Here is a 13850-nt window from a genome sequence, read left to right on the forward strand (position 1 = left end):
GTCTGGGACTGTACTCACTGGAATTCAGAAGAATGAGAGATCTTATAGAAACATATAAAATTATGAAAGGAAAAAATAAGACAGAGGCAGGAAATTTGATTCCACTAGTAGGTGAGACCAGAATTAGGGGACGTAGCCTCAAGATTCAGGGGAGTAGATTTAGAGCGGAGATGAGGAAGAACTGCTTTTCCCATAAGGTGGTGTATCTGGAATTCAGTGCCCAATTAAGCTGTGGAGGCTACCTCAGTAAAATAGGAGTCCATGGCCAGATCAGCCATGATCTTATTGAATGTCGGAGCAGGCTTGATGGGCCAGATGGCCGACTCCTGCTCCTATTTCTCATGCTCTTATGTACCTGCCTATAACTCCTATTGATTGCTTCCTCATTTTGCCTAACAAGCCCTAATTCAGTCTCTAAGGAGCTGCAGCTGTACACCTGGCACAGATGTGGCCATCAGGGAGGCTGGAAATCGCTCGGATATCCCACATAGGACACCCAGGGCTGAAAACTGGCCTTGCAGTCATACTCGCTATTCTTAAGTTAAAGGAAAAAAGAGGTATGAATGTAACCTACCACCTTACCTCACTTAGGCCAGACCTCGCCGAAGCCCTACTACTATGACTCATGCTACTCCAATGACTGGGGATCTGATTGAAACATATAAGACTATTAAGGGATTGGACACACTGGAGGCAGGAAACATGTTCCCGATGTTGGGGGAATCCAGAACCAGAGGACACAGTTTAAGAATCAGGGGTAGACAATTTAGAACGGAGTTGAGGAAAAACTTTTTTCACACAGAGGGTTGTGGTTCTGGGGAATGCTCTGCCTCAGAAGGCAGTGGAGGCCAGTTCTCTGGATTCTTTCAAAAAAGAGTTAGGTAGAGCTCTTAAAGATAGTGGAGTGAAGGGATGTGGGGAGAAGGCAGGAAAAGGGTACTGACTGTGGATGATCAGCCATGATCACAGTGAATGGTGGTGCTGGCTCGAAAGGCTGAATGGCCTACTCCTGCACCTATTGTCTATTGACTGCGCCACTCGGCAGTGTCTCCCTTTTATCCCGAAACCTTCTCAGTGGCCTTGCGCGATAACGAGCTACTGTGTCTGCTTACTTTTCCCAATCCAATCTCCTACTGAAAGAATTCCCTTTTTAAATCTTCTCAATGACCTTGCGCGATGACGAGCTACTGCATCTGCACTCTTCTCCCAATCCTCCCTGATTATTGTGGTATTTTGGTCAGGAAGTCACAGAGGGAGGCATTGATTTCCACAGTTCAGAGTTGGTGATAGACTTGCATTGAATTGTAGTATTGAGAGGCAGAATTATCAATAAATAGTAGTCTGTATTTTTTTTTTTACTGATCAGATGCTCCAGGGATGAATACAGGGTCAGGGAAATGGCAGCTGTTGCAGACCTGTTTTGGCAGTCAGCAGATTGCAGTGGGTTGGAGTTGTCTGTAAAGCTGGAATTGATGTGTGCCGTGACCAGCTATTTGAAGCACTGTATGTTGGTAGATGTCAGCGCTGTGGGGCAGTAGGTTTTCAGACATGTTATGTTTTTCTTGGGTACCAGGATGATAGTGGTCTTAAAGTGGAAGGAAACGGCCTGAAGCAGAGAAAGGTTAAAAATGTCTGCAGATACCCATGCCAATTGATCGCCACAGGACCACTCAAAATCTAAGGATATGGCCGGGGACACCGTCATGGTCCAGTGCTTTCTGTGGGTTCACCCTCCAGAATACTCGTCTTGTGTCTGCAATGGTGACTGTAGATTCAGGTGTACTGTAGACTGTCAGGGTGGGTGGTGACTGTCTAAGACTTTACTCGCCGCCACTGTACCTCTAGTATTCTTTTCCCCTGCAATCTCTGCAATCCTGTCTCTAGAACCTCACTGTCAGCTGTTGGGTCCTTAGAGCTTCCATCTTCCTCTGACTCCATCTTCCTTGAACACCCCACACCCTACTCTCCTCTGGTACCAACAACTCTTTCCTCACACCCCCCCCACCGGATCCCAGTTCTAATCCTTGCCATGTATTCACCATTTCCTCTTACCTTCCCCTCTCCGAAGCAGAACTTTCTATCCTCAGCAAGGGTTTTACTTTTGCCCCCTTTTGCCTGCATCTTAGTGCATTCCACACCCTCCATGACGTTAAGTTGTTCTTACGTCGCCGTCGTCTCCGAGCTCACTTCTTTAACAAGGATTCCACACTCCGCACTGATGACCCTTTCTCCCCTCTTCAAACCTTCTCTTTTTGGACACCCCACTCTGATTGTATGCCTGCTTTGGATCTTTTCATCTCAAATTGCAGAGGAGATGTTGACTGTCTTGACTTAATTTCTCCTCCTCCAACTTCCTCCAGCTCACTGAATGCACTGATCTCCACTGTCCACACCGATCCCAACCTTACCATCGAACCCACAAACAAAGTGGGTGCTTTTGTGTATGCTGCACTGACCTCTACCAGGCTGGGCAGCAATTCTCAGACACCACTTCATGCCTACTCCTTAAAGGGGACCCCGGTCCAGACCATTAGAAAAGCATCTCTGACATCATCACTGATGTTATCCAATCTGGTGAATTCCCATCCACTGACACCAAATTCATTGTTCCCTTATGCTGCGCTGCTCTCTTCATCCTTCTGCCCAAGATCCCCAAGCCAGACTGTCCATGTAGACATGTCTCTGCCGGGTCCTGCCCCACTGAACTCGCGTCCTCATACCTCAAATCCACTCTATCCTCCTTGGTTCAGTCCCTTCCCAGCCACATCCACTGCACTTCTCATGCCTTTGATTTTCTCAGTAACTTTCAGTTCCCTGGCTCTGACTACCTCATCTTCACCATGGATGTTCAGTCCTTATACACCTCTATCTCCCATTAAGATGACCTCAAACCTGTCCACTTATTTCTTGACAAACGAACCAACCAATCCACCACCACCCTCCTCCGCCTGGCAGAACCCTGCTTGTATATTTTTCCTTTAGCTCCTCCCACTTTCTCCACACTCGTGGTGTAGCCATGAGCACTCACATGGGTCCCAGCTATACCTGCTAGCTATATTGGCTACGTGGAACAATCTGTGGTCGAAGCCTTCCTCGGTCATACTCCCCAACTCGTCCTCTGCTACATGGATGACTGCATTGGTGCTGCTTCTTACCGAGCTCGTCAATCTTACCAACTTTACCTCTAATTTCCACCTTGCTCTTAAATTTATTTGGTCCATCTCTGACATCTCCCTCCCCATTCTCGGTCTCTCTCTCTGTCTCCATCTCTGGAGACAAACTGTCAACCGACATCTTTTCTAAACCTACCCATTCCCACATTTATCTCGACTATACCTCTTCCCACCCTATCTCCTGTAAAAATGCTATCTCCTTTTCTCAGTTTCTTTGCCTCCGCCGCTTCTGTTCCCAGTACATGACTTCACGTTCCAAGACATGAGAAATGTCCTCCTCCTCTAAAGAGCAGGGTTTCCTTCCCTCCACTATTGATGCTGCCCTTACCTGCATCTCCTCCATTTCCTATATATCCATGAATACCCTAACTTCCCTTCACCTTTGATAGTTCTTCTTGCCCTACCTACCATCCCATCAGCTACTTCATCCAACACATTATCCTTCACAACTTAACCTATCTTCCCATCTCCAAAGGGACCCTACCATGAAACATATCTTTTTTTTAGATTATGAGTACACTCAGTCCTCTTTTATTGTCATTTAGAAATGCATACATGCATTAAGAAATGATACAATGTTTCTCCGGCGTGATATCACGGAAAACAAGACAGACCAAAGACTAACACTGACAACACCACATAATTATAACATATAGTTACGGCAGTGCAAGCAATACCATAATTTGATGAAGAACAGTCCATAGGCACAGTAAAAAAAAGTCTCAAAGTCCCCGAGTCGATCGACTCTCGAGTCCCCGATAGCGGCAGCAAAAGGGAGAAACTCCCTGCCATAAACCTCCAGGCACCGTCAACTTGCCGATACCTTGGAAGCAGCCGACCCTGAGTCCATCCGTCCGAAAATTCCGAGCTTCCGAGCAGCCTTTCCGATACAGCCTCCCGAGTGTCATCCTCTGCCGAGCGCCTTCACCCTCTCCCCGGCCGCTGAAACACGCAAAGCCGAGGATTTCGAGGCCTACAGCTCCAGAGATTCCAGTTACCACACAGTGACAGTGATAGCAAAGCAATCATTTCAGAAGTTTTCCAGATGTTCCGCTATGCACTCAAGTCTGTCTCCATCAAGTCAGAATTGTGCACGGTCCCCTACTTGACAGATAACAAATATTCATCACCGGAGAGGCCACGCGCGCTGCCGTCACGCCGCCATTTCCTCCCTCCCTCCCCTTCATCGCCATGCAATTCCCTTAGCCATTTGTCCTTCCCTACTAATCTCCCTTCTGGCACTAATCCTTGTAAATGGTCTGAGGGTTACACCTGCCCACATACCTCCATTCTCACCTCCATTCAGGGTCCCAGACAGTTCTTCAGGGTGAGGCAGTGCTTCACCTGCGAATCTGCTGGGGTCATCTATTGTGTCCGGTGCTCCTCTACATTGGTGAGGCCTGTCGTAAATTGGGGATTCTTTTGTTGAGCACCTCTGCACCATCCGCAACAAGGCTACTTTCTGGTGGCCAAACATTTTATTTCCCATTCCCGTTCCGTGGCTTTTTCTTGTGCCAAGATGAAGCCACCCTCAGGGAGGAGGAGCAACATCGTGTATTACATCTGGGTATATTCCAACCAGATGGCATAAATATTGATTTCTTCTGCCTGTATCCCCTCCTTTGTGCCTTTCTCCTGTGGTTCACTCTCCTCTCCTATCAGATTCTTTCTTCTCCAGCCCTTGACCTTTCCCACCCACCTAGCTCTAGCTAGCCTCTTTCTACCCCCTTCCTCCACCTTTTATATTCTAGAGAATTTCCCTTCCTTCTCAGTGCTGAAGAAAGATTGAGGCCCAAAACATCGACTGTCTATTTCCATAGATGCTGCCTGACCTGCTGAGTTGCTGTAGGCATTTTGTGTTTTGGTGACTTACCCATTCTCTTCTGTTCAAAAATGCGCATAGAGTGCATTTAACTCATCGGGAAGGGACGTGCTGTTGTTGGTGATGCTATTTTTGTAACAAGTTATAGCATGTGAACCCTGCCACAGCTCTGAGGATTAGTCTGGTATTTTCTCTTAGCACCTCAGAGATTCGGTACTCCAACCAGCTGTGGCGTAACTCTGGTTTGAATTTTTCCATTTCCTGACAACTTCCAAAATGCATAAGATTTAAACCAGCGGCACAAGTGCAGAAGTCTGATGCTTCACTGAAAGATGCAGATTTAGTCTGGTGTTTATCACCTGAATCTAATGTAACAGAGGCTTTACATCAGATCAGGTAGAGTTTATCAGCATGTACTCAAGAACTTCCATAACTAGAATTTGGCAATGCTGAATGATTTATTTGATATTTCTGTTAATGGTCTAACAGGTAGATATTACACAGTATTACAACAAAGATCCAATGAAATCAGAAGCTTTTATTTCTGATTTGATGCTTCTGAGTGCAGGTACCTGGGCCCTGGTTAGTTTTAGGGGAGTTTAGGAAATGTCTTCTGGGATTTCTGAAAAGTTGAATGGATTATCAGAGTTTTACTGTAGTTTGCGGACACAGTAGATAGCTATAGCATATTAGCCCCAAACTTTCTAATGTCTTGAACTTTTCCAAGCAGTGTTGCTGGTGGGGAGGATTACATACTTAAAACGTTTTTCATCTCAGCCACTGCTGTATTCTTCCTATTTTTGACTTTGTTGTAGAATGTGAACAGGGTATTTGTAGTTAGATTTCCTTCTATTTCAGAGCTTTTGACAAGAATATCTGTAAAAATTCTCCCCGCTTGTAATGTATTTGCAAATCACTGGCAAACTACTTGCTGTAGGGGCTCTTTTACAAAACAACTCACCGGAGGCTCAATCTGCTTGATTCAGCATGGTCCCCAGTTGATCATTGCTCAAACAAATTAAGGAATGGCATTATCTTCCTTGTGCTTCCTTTTCATGTAATTGTAATTTGTGTTAGTGGCATCTGTACTGCTCTAAAATTGAGACGATATCTAATTTTTATGTGCAGTGCACTAGGTCAAAATTCCAAAGGGATTTTGCTGATGATGACAAAATTTTGGTATTTTTGTGAGCACTATTTTGGTGCACAAGTAAGGTATTCAAATTTAAATGGTAGGCATTTGAAATGGCCATTTCATTTCAATTTAATTGCACTTAGATTTGTGCATCCTACTAATTGAAGTTTTTACATCCGAAATTAAACCTGCTGAACAATAACCATGAGAGCAATTTAGAATGCAAGTAAGACACAAAATTTGAACTGTGAATATATTTGGTTTATCATTAAATGTCAAAGATAGCAGATTTTGAACAGTAAAAGGTTCTTGTAAGTTATTTGTGTTACTTGATTGTATTTTGCTTTTTTTTCTGCTTTTGCAACACTTCTGACGGCCTTTGGAAAACAGACACCCAAACATCAGACGGCAACACGCAAAATAAAGTAAGTTAACCAAGGGAATTGTTTCACCAGTGTATGGTAATAAAACCATCATTTGAATGCATTAGGTTATGGCATTGATCATGATTCTTAAGTTATTAATTTCACTGAAATGTGCTTTAGTTTTCCAGACTTTTGACTCTGCTTTTGGAAAAGTTGTCCTTTTTGTATAATTGTGAATTGCGAATTATGTTGTCACTAAATTCTTTGCTTCTTTGCCGTTTGTCATCTTATTTCCTGAAACTGCTGATTATCTTAGTGTTGTTCCCTTCCTTTGTTTTTCAGTTATACTACTTGTGGGACTGAACCATATAACTAACTGTTTTCAAGCAGTTTCTGCTAGTAGTGTATTCCTTTGTTTTATTACCAACAAGTCACAAAACCATGTGAATGAGTGTTAAATTTTACAGCATTTGCTGCCTTTTACCTGTTGATGGAGCTGTTTTTCTTTGTTTGCAAGGCGTTCTTGTTAACCGAAGTGGTAATATTTGTGGAGGGCATTAGAAATGCAGGCAGTATTATGGTGAAATGATAAGCTATGTCACTTTATGAACAGGTTTAAGTAATAACCGTCTGTTAATGGCGATGGTAGAATTTATATATTGGAAGTCCAAGATAGAGTTTAAAGTTCAAAGCAAATTTATTGAGGTACATATGTGTACAGCCCTGAGATTAATTTTCTTGCGGGCATACTCAATAAATATTCAGTAACCATAATAGAATCAATAAAAGACTGCAGCAATAGAGCCGACAAAAAAAAAACAAGTAGGCAATAAATATTGAGAACATGAAATGCAGAGTCATTGACAGTGAATCCATAGGTTTTGGGAACAGTTCAGTGATGCAGCGAGTGAAGTTATCCCCACTGGTTCAAAAGAGCCTGATTGGTTGAGGGGTAACGACTGTTCCTGAATCTAGTGGTGTGGGTCCTAAGGATCCTGTACCACCTTCCTGGCGGCAGCAGCGAGAATGAACAGGGAGCTGGGGGGTGGGGGGTGTCCTTGATGATGGATGCTGCTTTCCTTTAACAGTGCTGTGTGTGGATGTGCTCAGTGGTGGGGAGGCCTTTACCAGTGATGGACTGGGCTGTGTCCACTACTTTTTGTAGGATTTTCCATTCAAGGGCATTGGTGTTTACATGCCAACTGTGATGCAGCCTGTCGATGTACTCTCCACCACACATCTGTAGGAGTTTGTCAAAGTTTTAGATATCGTGCCGAATCTTTGGAAAGCTTCCAAGGAAATAAAGGTACTGCTGTGTTTTTTTTGTAATTGCACTTGCGTTGCTGAGCCCAGGATGGGTCCTCTTAGATTATAACATGGGAGAGGGGAGGAATCTCCTTCCCTTTCTCCTAGGGTCCACTTTCTCGTATCAAATTTCTTCCTCTCCAGCCCTTCACCGTTCCAATGCGTCTGGCTTCACCTATCACCTTCGAGCTATCCTCCTTCTCCTCTCCTCACATTTTTATTCTGGCATCTTCCCCTTCCTTTTTACACCTGAGGATGGGTCTTGGTCTGAAACGTCAATGGTTTATTCATTTCCATAGATGCTGCAGAGTTCCTCCAGCATTTTGTGTGTTACTGAGGTATTTAATATTGCTGACCCTCTCCACCTCTGAACCTCCTATGAGGTTTGTCTCCAATTTCTTCATCCTGAAGTCAATCAGCTCCTTTGTCTTGCTGGCATTGAGTAAGAAGTTGTTGTTGTTGTGGCATCACTCAGCAAAATTTTCAATGTCCCTCCTTTATGCTGATTCATCACTACCTTTAATTCTGCCAATGAGAGTAGTATGATAGACGTTGAGGCAGATTACAATGTATTTCTTTGACATCAGTATAATTGAAGCCTCCTTGAAGCAAGTGGTACCTCAGACTGCTACAGCAAGAGGTTAACTATCTCAGTGAACATTCCAGCCACTTGATCAGTGCAGGTCTCCAGTACTTGGCCTGGTACCCCATCTGGACCAGATGCCCCCCATGCTTTCACCCTTCTAAATAATGTTCAGACTGAAATCATTGGGGGCTGTGGATGTTTGTGATGGTTCCCCAATGTTTTGATGGTCAAAGTGAGCACAGAAGGCATTGAGCTCATCTGGAAGCGAAGCTTTGTTGTTACCTATATTCCTTGATTTCACTTTGTAAGAGGCAATAGCATTTCAAGTCCTGCCACAGCTGTCGAGCATCCGTCATTGATTTAAGTTTAGTCTGGAATTGTCACTTTACCCGTGAGCTGGTTTTCCAGAGATTGTAGATGGACCTCTTGTAACTTTTTGATCATCAGACTTGAATGCTTCTGATCTGACCCTCAGCAGATTGCACATCTCATGATTCATCCAGGGCTTTTGGTTTGAGAAGACTGAATGATTTTGTGAGGACACACTTATCTATAACTTTATAAAGTCCATGATAGCTGGATATAGAAAGGTTATTTCATATAGTGGGGAGTATAGGACCAGAAGACACAGCCTCAGAATAGATGTTCTTTAGAACAGAGTTGAGGAGGAATATCTTTAGCCAGAATTCATTGCCACAGACAGCTGTGGATACCAAGTTATTGGGTATGTTTAAGGCAGAGGTTAATAGGTTATTGATAATTAGGGGCCTTAAAGGTTACAGAGAGAAGGTAGGAGCGTGGGGTTGAAAGGGATGATAAATCAGCGCTGGTGGATTGGCAGAGTAAACCTGGTGGGCTAAGTGCTTTCTGCTCCTATGTCTTATGGTCTTATATTTGCAGTTTGGTATGAAAACCAATTAAATCGGAATCAGATTTACTATCACTGACTTATGCTGTGAAATTCGTTGTGTGGCAGATCTTACAAAAAAAATTAAATTATTGCTTTGCCATGTTTTGAATGCAAATCCGTAAATATGTTAAAAAATCACAGGAATTGCTGTAAGAATAGCATTTCATTAAATAGAAATGACAAAGTAAGACAAAGTTGAAAAAAACTTACTGGTAGCTTTCTTTTAATTTAAAAGTAGCAAGAACTGTCAAGATGGGCAATTTTAGGCACTGAATTTGAACCCCTTATAGCCTTAGTCTTTGAAAACGTGGATGAAAAGGAAAGTGGGCATGTAGCAGGAATCAGGAGTCAGGAACTGAGGTTTGTGGGGGCACTTGAGGGGTATAGTTCCTGATGAGGTATCATAAGTGAGTGTGGATACGAAAAGACTTGTAAAAGAAAAAATACCGCAAAATGTGGATGACCTGGAACTGTTAGTGTTTTTGATGTCGGGGTGGTTAGAATTTGGGGCTTGACAGGTTTGGTTGAGCAGCAGAGAGGAATTTACTGAAATTTATGGATAATCAATGGCAAAGTTATCCAAGGAATCCAATAGTGTAATAGTAAGAGCAGAAGTATAATAATTTAGCTGTAGGTAGGCTGAAATGGGCTCCTGATTTTTATCTAAATGTTAAAGTTTTGGGCTGAAAGACATAATACATTAGAGCAAATACTGAATAAAATAGGATGTAGAGGTTGCTTATTGCGTGATGAAGGATGAGTTGCTAGACAGGACGGGAATTTAATGCAGGAAATACACACTAAAGTTTGGTGCACTAGTAGTGGAAAATATTGCAGTTTATCTAAAATTTGAAGTTAGATAAGTTTGACAGCATGGAAACAGTGTAGGCAAGTTGTCAAGTAACAATACAAAGGTGAAAATTGCTGCAGGTGGACTTCCGGTAGCGCTCATGGAGTGAAGTCGCGTTCTTGACTCGCTCCATTACCTCTGAGTTTTTTCTCTCTATGGTCAGCTATACTTTAATTAACTATTAAGGCATCAATTTTTACAATACTTTGAATTAAACTGAATTCTCTGACAATTGGATGATACTGAGATCGGCTATGTCTAAGAACGGGAAAGACGGCAAGGATGGTAAACCTCCGGTTAAACCGAAAGCTACGGATCTCCCTCCGACTGAATCACCGGTGACTTTGGAAGCTATATCGGAGTTAATTCAGAGGGAAATTTCAACCTCTGTTAGGGAGATGATTCGTACAGAAATTATGGGCTCTGTTAAAGACCTGATTCATATGGAAATCTCAACTAAGTTCCAGAAAATTGCCGATTTAATTGATAAGATGCAAACATGTATTGCGGAACATCAGTCGGCTATATCTGGTCTTCAAAAATCCGCGCAACAAAGTGAGCTTAAGATGGGGAAAGTCGAAGAAACAATTAATGTAATGAAGAAGAAACTTGACTTTTTGACTTTTAAAAACTCTGACTTGGAATCTAGAATGCGACGGCAGAATTTACGAATGATTGGCGTCAGGGAAGCCGTGGAAGCTAACAACCCTATGAAATATTTCTCCCAACTTTTAAAAGATGCATTCCCTACTGTATTTCCTGACCAACCACCGCTACTGGATCGTGTTCACAGAATTCCATCATACTCGTCTAGGTCAGATAGACCTAGGCATGTTATCTTACGTTTTCATTACTTTCAAGATAAGGAGAGACTGTTTCGATTCGCTCGATCTAAAGGTTTCATTGATTTTTCGGATCTTAAGTTCCGATTCGTGGAAGATTTCAGTAAACCAATCTGGGACCAACGGGTTCGTTACAGATCCGTGATGTCGGAATTCTATAAGATGGATTTAAGACCAGCGCTGCTGTATCCTGCACGTCTAAGGATTCGCATGTTAGATGGAGCTCTTCGTTTTTTTGATTCTCCATCGGATGCCCAGAGTTATCTGGATCAACTTTCATCTTCAACATCTTAATTGCCTTTTTTTAATTTTCTCCGTTGATCGGAGGCTGTGAATTGGTTGGTTTTAACTTTTCTGTGCCCTATTTGGGCAGAAAAGTTTACTTTCGATTTCTTAATATGGCTGCTAAACTTTCTTTTTAACTGCGTCATTTCTTTCTTTTCCCAGGGGATTCTGGGTGGTTACTTCCCTTTTGTCATCTTACGTATTTCCTGTGCGGCCTTAAATTTTGTAGTTTTTTTTAAATTTTATTCTGTTTTGCTTTTTATAATCATTTTATGTTAATAATCCTATTTTTTTTGTTGCTGTGTCTATTCATGAGTTTGAGGTTTATTGTGGTTTTTTTTTAATATATACTTTCCGGCTTTTGTTCTGTTCTGTGTGTATTTTAATTGAGCTAACTTTTTTTTTACTTATTTTTTTTACTGTTTTACAATTAGCTGATCCTTTTCATATTTATACCTTTTTTTTAGGGAGCGTATACCGGAAGTCATGGGGGTAGTTTTAGCGCTTGCTTCTTTCTGGCGGGTCTGCTTTAGATTTCGCCTTGGGGTCCTGGGGTGGGGGGCGGTGGGAGGGGCTTCACGTTTTAGTTTGTTTCTCTTTGGGCTATATACATTATTGAAGTATTGGTTACGTCCTTTTCCCCGGTATCTTTTGTATGTTCTGTTTCCTCTCCGGGTCTGTGGGTCGCGCCTATTGTCAATCCTCCTTGTTATGGGTTGACTTTAGGATTTATGGAGTCTATTATTAATTTTGTCTCCTGGAATACTAATGGTCTTAATCATCCTATTAAAAGGAAAAAAGTTTTTAAAGTGTTCCGGAGACTTAAAGCACAAATTTTATTTTTACAAGAGACCCATGTACGGAGGGGGGACAGACTACGTTTTTTCAAATTTTGGAAGGGACAACAATTTCATTCGAACTCCAATGCTAAGATTCGAGGCGTCTCTATTTTTATAGACTCCTCAGTTACTTTTATACAACAGGATATTATCTCTGATCCGAATGGTAGATTTTTATTGGTTAGTGGTTTATTATTTAATAAAAAAGTAGTTTTGGTTAATGTTTATGCTCCTAATATGGATTGTCCGGAATTTTATAAATCATTGTTTGATCAGTTTCCGAATTTGAACGAGTTTTCATTGATTTGGGGCGGAGATCTTAATACCTGTTTATCTCCAGCTTTGGACCGTTCGGCTCCTTTACGGACTTTACCTAATAAATCTGCAAATTTGATTAATTTTTTCCTTTCTGATTCTGGGTCGACGGACATTTGGCGTTTTCTGCATCCTCAGGAAAAAGATTTTTCCTTCTTTTCACATGTTCATCATTCCTATTCAAGAATTGATTATTTTTTCATTGATTCTCGTCTCATTCCTTCAGTGATTAAATGTGATTATGATTCTATAACCATTTCGGATCATGCTCCACTTAAGCTTTCTATTAAAATTATGGCCAATATACCAAACAATAGACAATGGCGTTTTAATTCGCTGTTGCTTCAGGACTCGGACTTTGTTAATTTTATGAATGAACAGATTGAGCTTTTTTTTACAATTAACCATACAGAAGATATTTCGGTTAACACTCTTTGGGACACTTTTAAAGCCTATATTCGGGGTCAGATTATTTCGTATTCCGTTGCTTTGAGGAAGAAACAGAAGCAGGAGGAGATGGTAATTGTGGACAAGATTAAAGAAATTGATAAGAAATATGTTATGGCTCCTTCTGAGGAGCTATACAAACAAAGAACTGAACTTCAAATGGAACACAGTTTACTACTCTCGTCCTCGATTGTAAACCAATTAAAGAAAACAAGAAGTGATTTTTATGTTCACAGTGATAAAATTGGCAAGCTGCTGGCTAATCAATTGAAATCTAATTATGTTAAATCTCAAATCAATCAGATTTATAACCAAAATGATCGATTGATATTGGATCATGTGGGGATTAATCAAACCTTTTGTGATTTTTATTCTTTTTTATACCAATCAGAGTCTCCTCGAGATTCTAAATATATGAATGATTTTTTAGATAAGTTAGACTTCCCTCTGATTTCACAGGATATGTCTTCTTTATTAGATACTTCCATTACAATGGATGAGATTAAGAATGTTATTTTTTCTATGAATCTGGGGAAAGCTCCTGGCCCTGATGGGTTTACCGTTGAATTTTATAAATGTTTTGCTTCTTTATTGATTCCTTGGCTCTATAAGGTTTTTGAGGCTTCTTTGAAACTTGGTAAACTTCCGGAATCTTTTAATAGAGCATCAATTTCTTTAATACTAAAGAAGGATAAAGACCCTGCTCAATGTGCATCTTATAGACCAATATCTTTATTAAATGTTGATTCTAAAGTTTTTTCTAAGTTATTAGCAAATAGACTAGAAAAAGTACTTCCTTCTATTATTTCGGAAGACCAAACGGGTTTTATTAAAGGTCGTTACTCTTTTTATAATATTCGTACATTGTTAAATATCGTTTATACTCCCTCACAAAATGTTCCTGAGTGTGTTATTTCTTTAGATGCCGAGAAAGCTTTTGATAGAGTAGAATGGCCTTATTTATTTAAGGTGCTTG

The 13850-nt window shown here is 41.3% G+C and overlaps 1 protein-coding gene across 3 annotated transcripts in view; it reads left to right on the forward strand.

The window, feature by feature from the left end:
* Positions 1 to 13850, forward strand: part of sugt1 (SGT1 homolog, MIS12 kinetochore complex assembly cochaperone) — a 190013-nt gene that overhangs the window by 53167 nt on the left and 122996 nt on the right. For all 3 annotated transcript variants that reach the window (XM_063053753.1, XM_063053750.1, XM_063053752.1), the window contains one exon: positions 6521 to 6555. In XM_063053753.1, the coding sequence (XP_062909823.1) occupies positions 6521 to 6555 (35 nt within the window). The remainder of the gene's footprint in view (positions 1 to 6520; positions 6556 to 13850) is intronic.

This window comes from Mobula hypostoma, chromosome 7, assembly GCF_963921235.1.
Source record: "Mobula hypostoma chromosome 7, sMobHyp1.1, whole genome shotgun sequence".
Lineage (NCBI taxonomy): Eukaryota > Metazoa > Chordata > Chondrichthyes > Myliobatiformes > Myliobatidae > Mobula > Mobula hypostoma.